The 12,630-nt window shown below is 48.8% G+C and overlaps 1 protein-coding gene across 3 annotated transcripts in view; it reads left to right on the forward strand.

Moving 5' to 3' along the window:
• Window positions 1-12,630, forward strand: part of LOC102573323 (uncharacterized) — a 42,983-nt gene that overhangs the window by 25,756 nt on the left and 4,597 nt on the right. For all 3 annotated transcript variants that reach the window (XM_059716969.1, XM_059716968.1, XM_059716970.1), the window contains 4 exons: window positions 6,720-7,279; window positions 9,303-9,582; window positions 10,370-10,586; window positions 12,088-12,224. In XM_059716969.1, the coding sequence (XP_059572952.1) occupies window positions 6,720-7,279; window positions 9,303-9,582; window positions 10,370-10,586; window positions 12,088-12,224 (1,194 nt within the window). The remainder of the gene's footprint in view (window positions 1-6,719; window positions 7,280-9,302; window positions 9,583-10,369; window positions 10,587-12,087; window positions 12,225-12,630) is intronic.

Raw genomic sequence — 12,630 nt, forward strand, 5'->3', positions numbered from 1 at the left:
TTTGTCCAAGTTTCCACTTCTTCTAAGTTTCCTTTTTGTGATTTAGTTTACTGAAGAGTTTCCTGCTAAGCACAGAATGCTAGTCTTCCTGCACATCAGGATGGTTTGTTTCTGCACTCTCAGGAAGGCTTCTTTAAAATACAGCCGACTCTCCTGGACCCCTCTCCCCCTCAGACTGGCTTCCCAGGGGATCCTGCCTAAGAGTTCCCTGAGTGAGTGAGAGTCTTCTTTTCTGAAGCCCAGGGTCTTAGTCTGCTGTTCTCCATCCTTCCTTTCCTCAGGATTTTGAACTCAGTCATCTCGTGGTTGCTGTTTCCCAAGATGCTATCTACTACTACATTCCCTACAATTCTTTCCTGTTTGTGAGCAGCAGGTCAAAAAGAGCATGGCCCCTAGTTGACCAGTCTAGCACTTGTACCAGGAAACTGTCCCCAGCACTCTCCAAAAACGTCCCGGATTGCCTCCATGGGCGACTGGTGTCGCCTTAGTCAGGGGAGGCACATGCTCCCCCTGCGACCAGTCCCGCTGACTGGGGGGGAGTGTCCCCTGTGGGCAGTCCTGGGCGGGGAGGGGGGGGAGAGAGGGGAAGGCGGGAGCACTGGTGCCCCCCTGCAAGTGCCAGCTGATGGCTGCAATCACTGCAGCCACTTTCAAGAGTGGCTGCAGCCGCTCCTGAGAGCAAGTGCGGCCGCAGCCACTCCTGGAAGCGGCTGCAAACGATCGCAGCAATTGGCCGGCACTTGCAGGGGGGGCACTGGTGCTTCTGCCTGCCCCCCCTGCCCATTGCCTAAGCGGTGAGCGCAGCCAGTCAGGGGGTGCATCAGTGCCCTCAGGGGGTGCATGTGCACCCTCATGCACCCCCTACACATCGCCACTGATTGCCTGTGCACTGTTGCATTGCCCTCGCAGTAGATGTCAGGGTGATTGAAGTCCCCCATGAGAACCAGGGCTTGTGATCAGGAAACTTCCACTACCTGTTTGAAGAAAGCCTCATCCACCACATCTTCCTGGTCTTGTGGTCTATAGCAGACCGCCACCACAACATCGCCTTGTTGCTGTCTCCTCTGACCCTAACTCAGAGACTCTCAACAGGCCTATCACCAGTTTCATACTGGAGCTCTGAGCAATCACATGGCTCTTTTGTATAAAGTGCAACTCCTCCTCCTCTTCTCCCATGCCTGTCCTTCCTTAATAGTTTGTACCTATGCTCCAGTCATGTGAGCTCCCACCAAGTCCAATCATGTCATAGTTCCTGGACTGTACGAGGACTTCCAATTCTTCCTGCTTGTTTCCCAGGCTCTGTGCATTCATGTACAGGCATTGGTGACACGTGGGGGGTACACACAGGTGCATGTGCACCCCCTGAGCGTGACAGTGAACCCCCTACGAAAAGGCACCACTGACACTGTCAGCAGTGCCTGCGGACAGTCACTGCTCGCCACCCCCCACAACCCTCAGCACCGACACAGCTGGCAGCATCTGCGGGAGCTCCCCAGTTACCACCGCCATGCCCCGCCAGCCGCTGGGAGCATGCTTCATTCATGTGTACAGGCACCTGAGGTAACTAGTTGATTGTTGTGATTTTTCAGGAAGAATGAGAATGCTTCCCCTGTTAGGTAGGTATGGAAAGCATTCTATTAATAAGAGTACACAAACCTTATTGGCATGATATATTTGCAGTGATGTTGTCAGCCTTTACACCAGTGTAAGCAAGGAATGGACAGAAAAAACATAGCTCTAAACTGGTATAATTTTCTTGGATCCAGCATAAAATTACTACGGGGAAAAACTAGGAATAAAACTAAACTGGTGTAAATTACACTGGTGTCAGTGGCATCTATCTGCACTTATCCCAGGGTGTCCATTTGCTTTAGTCCCACAGGCTGCTACCTGTTCCCCTGCCACTTAGTGCAGGGGTGGATCTAGGTGGCGTGCAATGGTGCACTTGCATCCCCTTTGATTCCTCCTCCATCCAAATATTAAAATCAATTGCCTGAGAAGGGCAGCAGCATTTCTATTCAAGCAGTGCTAAGAATCAGTTGACTTCCTGATTTCATTATCATGTCCCTAGGTTCCTGCTAGTCTCTTTCCTCTCCACAGGTGTTCATGACCCTCTATCATTTTTAAGTCTTGTTGATGTTCTACTATTCCAACTATTTTCTTCTGCACTTTTGCAGTCAGTTAGCCATTCATGATAATGTGTGTGTCACTCCTATTTCACAGCCCTGCAGACTATTGTTAGCTCTAGCTTAAACTCAGATGTGGTACTGTTACCATAGGTGCAGAAATGACTGACTGAAGCATTGGAGGCACTGTCAAGATTCTCAGGAAGAGTAGATTTTGTTTTATGAATCTGAATAAGAGCTGACCATTTAACTATAATGACTACGGGCTAATGACATCTTTTGACTATATTTTGCCTAGTTGCATTTTTAAACTTATGCTTGTAAATTATAGAAAATCAGTGTACATTCTAACAGTTATATTTGTTTTTTACTTGATCTTAAACTCAGTAATATAGGGCCATCGCCCAAACTTATCAGTAAAGCATACAGCTTCACTTTAGGTGGAAAAAAGGTTGTGTTATATATGATGTGCCACACCATTTGTACCCCCTTTTTAAAATCCTAGTTCCACCCATGTTCAAAGCTACCTGCAGGTAGCTGCAGGTCTGTTCTCTCTGGATCCCACTGTAATTCACATCACTTTTGTAGTGTATACTGTGATGTATATCCAAGCCCCTGGTTCTTTACCAGTCAAGCCCAAGTCCAGTGATCATGTGTAACTTAAACCAGTTAGTGATAACCTAATGTAACTTGTCCTGAGCAGCCAAAAAATATAAATCCTCCAAATCTTTCATTACTCTCCACTAATTACTTTGTGCTTAAGCTGCCCTATCTCATGTTGGTGGAAGTAGAAAGGGAGATCACCTTTACTTACAAGTGGCAGTCATGTCACACATTGGTATTTGGGAAGCTAGGCTGCTGCACTACAGGAACAAACTTACTAACTTGTCTGTACAGTATCTGTTGCAATGGGGCTGACCTAAGTGCTACCATACCTGAAACAGTACACAGTGGATGCATCTACACAAGACGCTTTACTGCAAATTAGCACAGTTTACTGTGCAGTAAGCATGTGCATCTACATGTGCACGTGCTTACTGCGCAGTAAACCTCACTAGTCATGAGTATAAATTTGCTACCTGCAAATGCAAGTAACAAATTTATTCATGAGTGTTCGTGTAGATACCTGAATGGGAGCAAATCTGCTCCTTGCCAGCTGGCCACTAGGGGACAGGAGGTTGCTCCCTGCCCTTGGGAGCTGCCTGCTGCCAGGGTGGGCTCCACCACTGAACCCTGGGTAGGGACTATGTCCCCCTGCCCTGGCAGCAGGGAGCTCCAAGCCCCGCACTCTGAGATCATGATCAGGGAGCGAGGGCTGGGAAATCCTTATCTCCCAGCCCCTGCTTCGCCATTGTGATTGAGGAACAGAGTACTGGATATCTCAGCACTGGCCCCACAACCATGGAGCTGGCGCTGGGAGCTCCCTGTTGCTGGCGGATGGGGAGCCTGCTCCCCGTCCAGCTCTATATTCATGGAGCTGAGCAGGCAACAGGCTCTCTAGTCCTCACTCCACAATCATGGAGCAGAGCTTGGGAACTGTCCTGGCCAGGGACAGATCCCAGCCCCACACCCTGATTGGGCAATCGAGGCACGGGGCTTGGAAAGAACTGCAGGGGTGGAACAGGTCAGAACCCTTACCCTGTTCACCGGTGGCAACTAGTAGTGAGAACCCCCACCCAGCCAGGGGCTTGCTGCTAGCTGCCCCACCAACAGATTGGGACAGGGGGCTGTGACCTGCTCCTCCCTTGCAGCTTTTTCCAAGTCCCCTTCCCAGATCAAAGAGCTAGGGCTGGCAGCTCCCTGCTGCTGTGGCAGGGGGACATTGTCCTGGCCCTGGCAGCAGGCAGCCCCTGGGGGGCAGGGAACAATGTCCCATCCCTGGTCAGGAGATAGCTGTCTTTTGGCCCCATGCTCCATGTCAGCCCTTGGGCTAGCACCCAGGGGGAGCCTCAAGCTCCCCCTGCTGGCAGCAGGGGCTCATTGCACGGCCACAGGAAGTGAGGGCAATTTGCTACTAGGAGAGGCAAATCTGCTCCTAGGAGAGGCAAATCTGCTCCCACGTCCCTTCATGTGTTGATGCCTGCCTAGGAGCATTTACTTATGAGTAGTTTACTCACAAATAAACTGATCTCAGATCAAATGCATATGTAGGTGTGTCCAATGAGGAGGCAAGAAGGAGGTGTGTTACACTAGCCAGTACTCTCCTCTGAGTTTGGCCCAGCATCTTCAGAACACTGTACAAACCCTAAATACTAGAGATGTACTGATACATCAGTTCCATATCACAGTGGTTCCCAATGAATGTGAACAGTCGTTCACAGTGAATGGGGCCCTGGCTGGACCATGGGACAATTGGAGCCTGTGGTTCTTCCACAGCTGCAGTACGGGGTAGCCAAATGGGGGGGAGGCCTGATCTTTGCACGGGGCTCCCTGCGCCTGTCTCCGTGCCTTACTGCAGCCTTTGAAAGTGGCACCATGTGGCTCACTGCCCGGCCCGCTCAGTGGCAGGATTCACATGGCGCCTCATTGCTTTCAAAGGCTGCAGCAAGGGGCAGAGTTGGGGAGCAGGCAGAGTGCAACTGTAGCCCGCCCTTGCACCACGCAAAGATCAGTTCTCCATCACTGCAGCTCTGTTGGAGCCACCAGACTCTTCCTGGGGCAGAGTGGGCACAGGTTTCCCAGGGGCTCTGCCTCCTCTGGTCTGGTGGTGCAGCTGAGGCTGTCTCCACTCAAGCTCTGGGCCCCCCCCCATCCCCGGGCGGTGTGGGACTAAGGCTGGACCAGGGCCAGTGCAGAGAGACAGCCAGGGTGGATGCAGGGCTGCAGGGTGGTAGATGCCAGCACTGGGCAATGACCCCTGGCATGGGGGAAGAGGTGGCCACACGGGTGCAGCGTGCTCTGGCCCCAATCCCAGCCCAAGCCTCACTCTCCCTTCCCCGACCCCTTCCCCTGCAGACTTTCAGCCGGGGGGGCCATGTACACATGTACGCACACGCTCAGTCCCCCCAATTTTTTTTCTCCCTCTGCCTTTGCGTGGACTGGCAAACTGTGGACAGGCATACTGCAGACTGGAAGTGGCCAGCATACTGTGGACTGGCAGTCACCCCTTTTTTATACTCAGTATAAAAAAGGGTTGGCTGCCGGTCCACAGTATGCCGGCCACTTCTGGACTTCCAATCCAGCAGTCAACCCTCCTGCAGACTGGTAGCCAACCCTTCACAGCCTGGTACCGGGCCAAGGCCCAGGGTTTGGGAACCTTTGCCATATCAGATTGGCACCAATATAAGGAAAATTGACGGTATCAGCAATCGGCTTTTTTTGGCTGATGTGGCTAATAAATGCCCTGTGCATATGCAGCCACAGCACAGTGTACAGGCGACCGGGAGCACAGCCCGGCAGCATGGAGAGCAGCTGGGTCCAGCTTGTAAGTCTGTTATGAGGGAAGGGGTGGGGGGGGGAAGGGCACAGATCAAGGCCCCATGGCGAGGGTGGGAGTGGGGCTGGGGCAGGGGTCAGGGCAGGCGCTGCACAGCTGGGGCGGGGCATGGGACGGAGCCATGAGCAGCTTGTCTGGGGAGGGGGTGGCGGCTCCTGCCACTGCATGCACCCCAGGAGGGCATTGGGTGTGTGTGCACCCTGGATCTGCACATGGGGTGAGGATAGGCTGCCACTATGACAGAAGCGGGCAATTATTTTGGATGGAGGGCCGCTTACTGAGTTTTGGCAAGCCATTGAGGGCCGCATGACACGGAGCCAGGGGCAGATAAATAATAATTTTCTAAATTTTTAGGGGCCCTGCGAGCCAGATAGAATGGCCTGATGGGCTGCATCTGGCCCATAGGCTGCAGTTTGCCCACCCTTGTGCTAAGGTCTAGGGCTGGGGGCAGCTCCAGGCTCTTCCCAGCATGGGGCTGGGCTGGGGCTGCACTTGAGGTGGGCGGCAGCAGCACTGGGAGGAAGGGCTGTGTGGGGGCTATGGTGAATTTTGGCTGCAGCCACCACCCCACCTTCCCCCACCTTAGCCCCACTCCCAGTGCCACCGCTGCCCGCCCCGAGCGCAGCCTGGCCCAGCCCCCTGAGGGGAAGAGCCCAGCACTGTCCCCGGCTGCAGCCCGCAGCCACAGCCGCAGCCTGTTCTTGCCTTGTGCACAGATCAGGGGGCACTCTCCCCCATGCCCTCCCGGGGTGCATGCAGAGGTAGGAGCTGCCCCCCACCCCCAAGATGAGCCACTTGTGGCTCTCTCCTGCAGTCCACCTTGACTGTGCAGCATCAGCCCCAGCCCCTCTCCCTTCCTCACCACAGGGACCTTGATCTGCCCCCCCACACTGCTTCCCTCTCCCCTCGCCCCTTCCGTCACAAAAGCCAGATCCCCTTATCGTCAATAAGATCAGTATGACCAATATGGCTCATTAAAAATTGGCCATCGGTATCGGCCCTAAAAATCTCTACCAGTGCACCTCTACTGATTACCTAGGCCAAAGAGCAGCACGTGCAAGTTTCTAATGGGATTTTTGCCTAAAGCTCTCTGCCCTGCCTAGATTGAGGAAGACCCCTTTGAATCAACTTTGTTGATAAGGTGTTTGCTTTTAAAGGTGCTTCATCAGAGAAGTCAGCAGTGATGCACGAGCCACCTTCCCAACTGCCTAAACTGCTCATCAATGAAGTGAATCCAGATAATCCAGGTGGCCGGGAGGATACAGAGTATGTTGAGCTGTTCTACACTGGGCAGACACACTTTAACCTCAAGGATTACTGGCTGGTCCTTTATAATGGCAAAAACAACCAGGCTTACAAAGTGGTGAATCTGACCGGCTACCATACCAATGAACAAGGCTACTTCCTGGTGGGCAGCGAGGGAGTGACTCCAAAACCTGTGATCATTTTGCCTCCGAACACCATCCAGAATGGGGCAGATGCCATAGCCCTCTATTACAGCACCACCCTCTCTTACAGAGGGAGCATGGTAGTGACAGAGGAGGGGCTGGTGGATGCAGTGGTGTACACTGCCCGGGCATCTGACAGGGCAGATAAGTTGCTCAGAATACTGGCCCCAGGGCAGAATATCCTGTATGAAGATGATTCCCACAGTAGCCAGGATGAGTCTTTGAGCCGGTGCAATGACCTGACCCCCAGGCTCCACAGCAGCTTCCAGGTATGGGGCAGGAGACATCTGGGAGGGCCAGGGATGTCTTGTGTTGATTTCTGTTGCGTTCAGTTCAGCCTCACATCAACTTAAGCCTGTCATCAGTGCCCTCTGGGGTTGGCTGTCCCTGGCTTTCTTGTCCTCACTCCCCCTTGTCTTTGATAATTGGCATAATAGATGAGAAGGCTAGGTTTCACTGGGTAACATGCCACAAAAGCCACAATCAGTTTGCTAATAAACAAAGACAGGGCGGTGGGTATTTTGAGAGATAGCTATCCCTTAGATGGCCATCAGCAAAATGAACACTTGGGCTGCTTGCAGATGTTAAAATAAATAAATAAAAGCCAGCATTTTACTTGAAATTTGGTGCGCTCCCTTGCCAAGCCCAGCAGATGCCCAGAAGAGGCAGCTGGGCCCATCTCTACAACGTCTGTATAGATCAGGGAGTTTAGCACTTTTATCTAATAGTTGATTGAATCAGCTTTAGCTGGGTTGAAGTAATGCACTGCTTCTTCTAGTAAAGTGCATTTTTGCAAGGGGGGGGGGGCGTGGTTAACATCAAGCAGCCTTGATGACAAATGCCCTGACCCTGAGAAATCCCAAACACTACTCTGAATCAAGTGCTGAACTTGCAAGGCATCTTAGGATCATATGAAAGTAGAGTTGGAAGGGGCCACATGAAGTTATTTAGTCCAGCCTCCTGCTTATTGTAGGATCATCCCTGATTAAACCACCCAAGCCAAGTGCCTGTCTAACGTGCTTTTGAAAACTTCCAGGATGGAGATTCCACAACTTCTTTGTAGCCTGTTCCAATGCTTCACCACCCTCATGGTCAGAAATTTCTTCCTAATCTCCAACCTAAATTTCCCCTACTGCAGCTTGCAGCCATTACTCTTGCAGCCACAAAAAAATCTGTCTCCATCCTCTTTATAACCTTCCTTCAGGTATTTGAAGACTGTTATCAAATCCCCCCTCAGTCTTCTGTTCTCCAGACTAACTACCCCTAGTTCTTTCAGCCTTTCCTCGTAAGTCATCATCTCCTTAGGAATTAGACACTCAATTACCTTTTGATATACACCCTCTGTGGCCACATCTACACAAGATGCTGACTGCAGAGTAGCCCAATACTATAGCACAATAGCATCGTGTGGCAAGAACTGTAACCTGATGCTGCCATGCAGTAGTATTAGGCTACTGCGCAGTCAGCATCACAAAAAAAGATATTTGTCAGTGTTACTGTGCAGTAACTCAGGTTACCACGCAGTCATTTAGTATTTGTTTATACAAGTACTAAATGAGTGCACAGTAATGACTGCACAGTCAGCATCTTGTGTAGATGCAACCTGTGTTGAGTAATGTGGTACAAATTAAATTCCCTGAAAGTAGCTAGAAGATTGTGCTGAAGTAGAATTGGCTGGGTTGAGTGGTGGTAACTTTTTTTTAAATTTCTGCTTTCCAGTGGAACCCTCTTTCAGCAACATACAGAATCCACACAAAATTTGTTTGGTAAAGTTTTATAAGGGTTTTTTTGGTTCCCTGCCACTGTTGGAAAAGCCTTATGAACAGAAGGGAATGGGCAAAGGGTACACAACAAATATGCCATAGTAAAGGGTAGGAAGTCCATAGCAGTTGAAGGAATAACTTGAGAATAGTACAAGGTCCCAGGACAATGCTATCTGTAGATGCTGGGGGAAAGATTTGTGGTGAGCCATCAGAATTTTTCTTTCTAAACAGTTTCAGCACAGAGGGAGAAGGCTGTAGGGAGGAGGTGATACTAGATGCTGGCTGGGAGAAGATATATAGATCTCTTCTTGGGAAGGAGAATAATCCTATGGAACAAAGACTTGGTCCAGAAGACAGAAGCAGAGACAGCGGTATTACAGTGAGAGGGACAGCAAAAATCCAATGAGATGACCTGTCAGTTAGCAGAGACCTCAGATGGAGGCAAAGGCATCAAATTGTGCATGGGATCTGAGTATAGAAATTATCCTACCCACCCTCACAGTTTGGTTGGTGTCTCTGTCCCCATCAGGTGACTGTAATTACACCCTTCCGGGAGAACAACTGCACCAATTCTTCAGTGCTGCCTTCCAGTATCCCTCCCATCCTTATCAACGAACTGAGCCTGACCAACAGCACCATCCCCTATCAATTCATTGAGCTGAAGGGGAAGCCTGGAGCCAGCTTAGGAGGATACAGTTTGGTGTTCTTCTCTGGAATAGATGGCAAAGCTTATTCCAGCATCCCACTGAAGGGCACTTTCAGAAACACGGGTCTGTTTGTAATTGCACCAGAAGGAGGACCCACACCTGGTAAGGCTGTAAGAGAGCAGATGATTCCTTCTCAGAGATTCTGAGTCTGGCATTGGGTTTTCTTTGGGTATATTGAGGAAGCCTGGTTTAGGTGGGCAAACAGGTGAACACTGGGTGACTTTGGGAATGTCTTGAGGTAATGGGATATTAAGTCAGTTCTACCCAAGACACTGGCTTCAATCTGGCCCAGATCAAGAGCAACCTACATTTTTGTATCTTGACTGAAAACACCAAAGATATAAGCTCCTAATGGACCAGCAGTAATCATATAATCCAATTGCTCCCAGGAGTAGCCTTCATTAGGGCTGGGGCTGAGACTGAATTCCCTTTTCACTGCTAGAGAAGAGGCCTTTCCATGTTGACATCAAGGCTCGCTGACAAGAGGGTGTTGGAAGGATACTTCCTTTGATGTTACACCTGATCTGTAGAGAAGCAGAGACCTCCAGTCTGCATGACTGTCAGTCCTTCCATACTTTTAGTGTAACATACAGCTATATTTAAGTATCTGAACCAGTGTCCTATAGTGCTGCTAGCCCCTTCTGGAATATTTTATGGTTGGTGTTTGTCATATGTACTAATGTTGGTATTTATTTGCCTTAAATTCCTCCTATGCTCTGTAAGAGCCTGCTACATCTCAGAGATGCTGGGAAACCTGGTACCAGCAGTCTGTAGTTTCGTTAGCAGCTGCACCTCGCCTTGAATTATTCCAGTTATTTTGCTACCATTTGCAGGGTGCTCCTCATTGCCACGAGCTCGGTATTCACCAGTTTCTCCCCCCTGTCTCCAGATCTGTTGTTGCCATCTGTCAAGGATGCCCTTTCCATTAGGCAGGGCTCCAGCGCTGTTGCAGTGTACAACCGTTATCAAGCAAGAAGTCCTCAGGGCATGGTGGCAACCCTTGCGAACCTGGTGGATGCTTTGGTTTACACATGGGAGTCAAACACAGGCAGAGGACAGCTGGACCTCTTTGGACCATCACATTTTTTGCCTTGTCCAAAAGACAGGTGAGGTGATTCCTGATTTCAAACTTAAGAGCCTCCAATTTAAAATATTTCTGGGTTTTCTATGCTGGGAGCCTCCTGCTAGTAGAGAACAGGTCTAATCATTAGGTCTTTATTTGGTTCTGGCAAATATTCATGCTGTCATAGTACCTGTAATGAAAAATATAGATCCAAACTGGATGATGCAATAGTGAATGTAGCATGGGGGACCACTAAAAGAAAATATTTCTCACCTCCCTTAGTGTGAAATGATGAGACTAGAATCTTACATTGATGGCTCAGCACAGAACCGAGTTGTATGAGTCAACTATATACAAACAGCATGTCTTCCACAGCAAATACTAATGGAAAATAAATTGTTAAAGACACAAAAATAAAATTATTTTTTAAATATCATCTCTCTTATGGATGAGCTCCCTAAAGCTTAACAAGAAAGAGATAAATAGGATTCTATAGCAATTAAGAATTCTTTCTATTTAATACAGTATTACATTTCTAAATCCTGTCTGTGCTACAGGATTCTGTCAACTGGGATAAGAATTTTTAATGCATTTTCTATTTCTGGCCTTTTCTTAAAGGATGTGAATGACAAAAAGGCAGTAGATAATTACCAGCATTGGCTTTTTCCTATCTAATAGGTAAATCTTATGCGAAAGAGAAAAAGACCTGACACCTGTGGGTTTCATTGAAATGCCATGCTTTCCTTATATCTTTTGTTAAAAAAAAAAAAAAAAAGATAAAGTTTTCTGCTTCCTGAAACGTGCATTGGAGTTGCTGGGCATCAGTCTGCAAGTTCTGAAATAGTTGTTTGTAACTTTTGTTACTTGGTTCTTTTTCTCTTGTAACGAGAAACAGTTCATGCTTCTTTTCCTCTGGATACAAAGAATCTGTCTTTGTCTTTATCATGAGATAAATTCAAGGTGAAGTGTTGTCAACTCATGCAGTTTTCTTGCAAGACTTGTGATATATGAAGTGTGCTTGAAAGACCCAGCATGGACTTGTGTTGGTTTGCAAGCATCTCTGATTTCATTTTAAAATGAAAGTAGAGGCATAGCCTGGAGGGCCGCAGAGAAAAAGCTCAAGTTCTAAAGACTTAAAAAAAAATGCTGCTGTGCATCTTGCAAGTCTGTGTGTTGAACATCATCAATGTCAAGATTCTATTTAAGGACCTGACTCATTTTGGAACTTTGAAGGTCTGTAATTTTGAGGCTACAACCTTCCTTCCTAAGTACCTCTCTGGAAGTTGCAGTCGAATGTCAGAATCCAAAGAGCCCTCCTACTGCCAGACCTTCAAAAATTCTATTCCCTTTTTGAGTCTGCGCCACTGGTTAAGCCTGTCTCTGAAAACTGCTTAAATTGCTTTCCACAATACACCTACTCCAGCAACTGTCCCACCTCTGATGAGCGTCTGTTGGCAAGAGATGGGACTCCGCAGTTTTCAAGTGTGATGAAGTCCACAAAATGCTGTATTAGTGAGACATGACTCTCTTTTTTTTGGGTACAGGTCAGTCTCTTTGAGCCGCTGTTGCAATATGAGTGCTACACTTGTATACGCTGTCTCAGACCCTACACCTGGCTTGGAGAACATCTGTCCTCTGAGGTCGCTTGCTGAGGATCTCAATATATGCCTGATGACACCTAGTAAGCAGAGATGTTTCCCACCTGGGGTTGGAGGGGATTTGGAGAGAGATCGAGGACTGATTTTGAAGGAAATACTTTCGCTGAGTCCATTTTCATGTAGATCAGAAGAGATGAAGAACTGGGAATTATGTGCCCTGGAGTGTAGCTCAGGCTGTCCTCCAGAAGTAGGGCAGGGTGCGAATGCAGCCTCTCAATGCTGGTGTTGGGATAAGGTGGGAAGGAAAAGGCATAGCACTCATAGGCTGGGAGTAACAGTCCTGGCAACAGGGTGTGTGTGTAAGGGTGACTACAGTATTTAATTCTCTGATCAAAATGTGGCTGAACCCTCTTCTTGAGGTTGCGTTTGCAGTTTGGTGGAAAGTCTGTTGGCCTTTCAGCAGTGATAGGAAATCTTCCCTCATGTATT

The sequence above is a fragment of the Alligator mississippiensis genome, chromosome 13, assembly GCF_030867095.1.
Source record: "Alligator mississippiensis isolate rAllMis1 chromosome 13, rAllMis1, whole genome shotgun sequence".
Classification (NCBI taxonomy): Eukaryota; Metazoa; Chordata; order Crocodylia; family Alligatoridae; genus Alligator; species Alligator mississippiensis.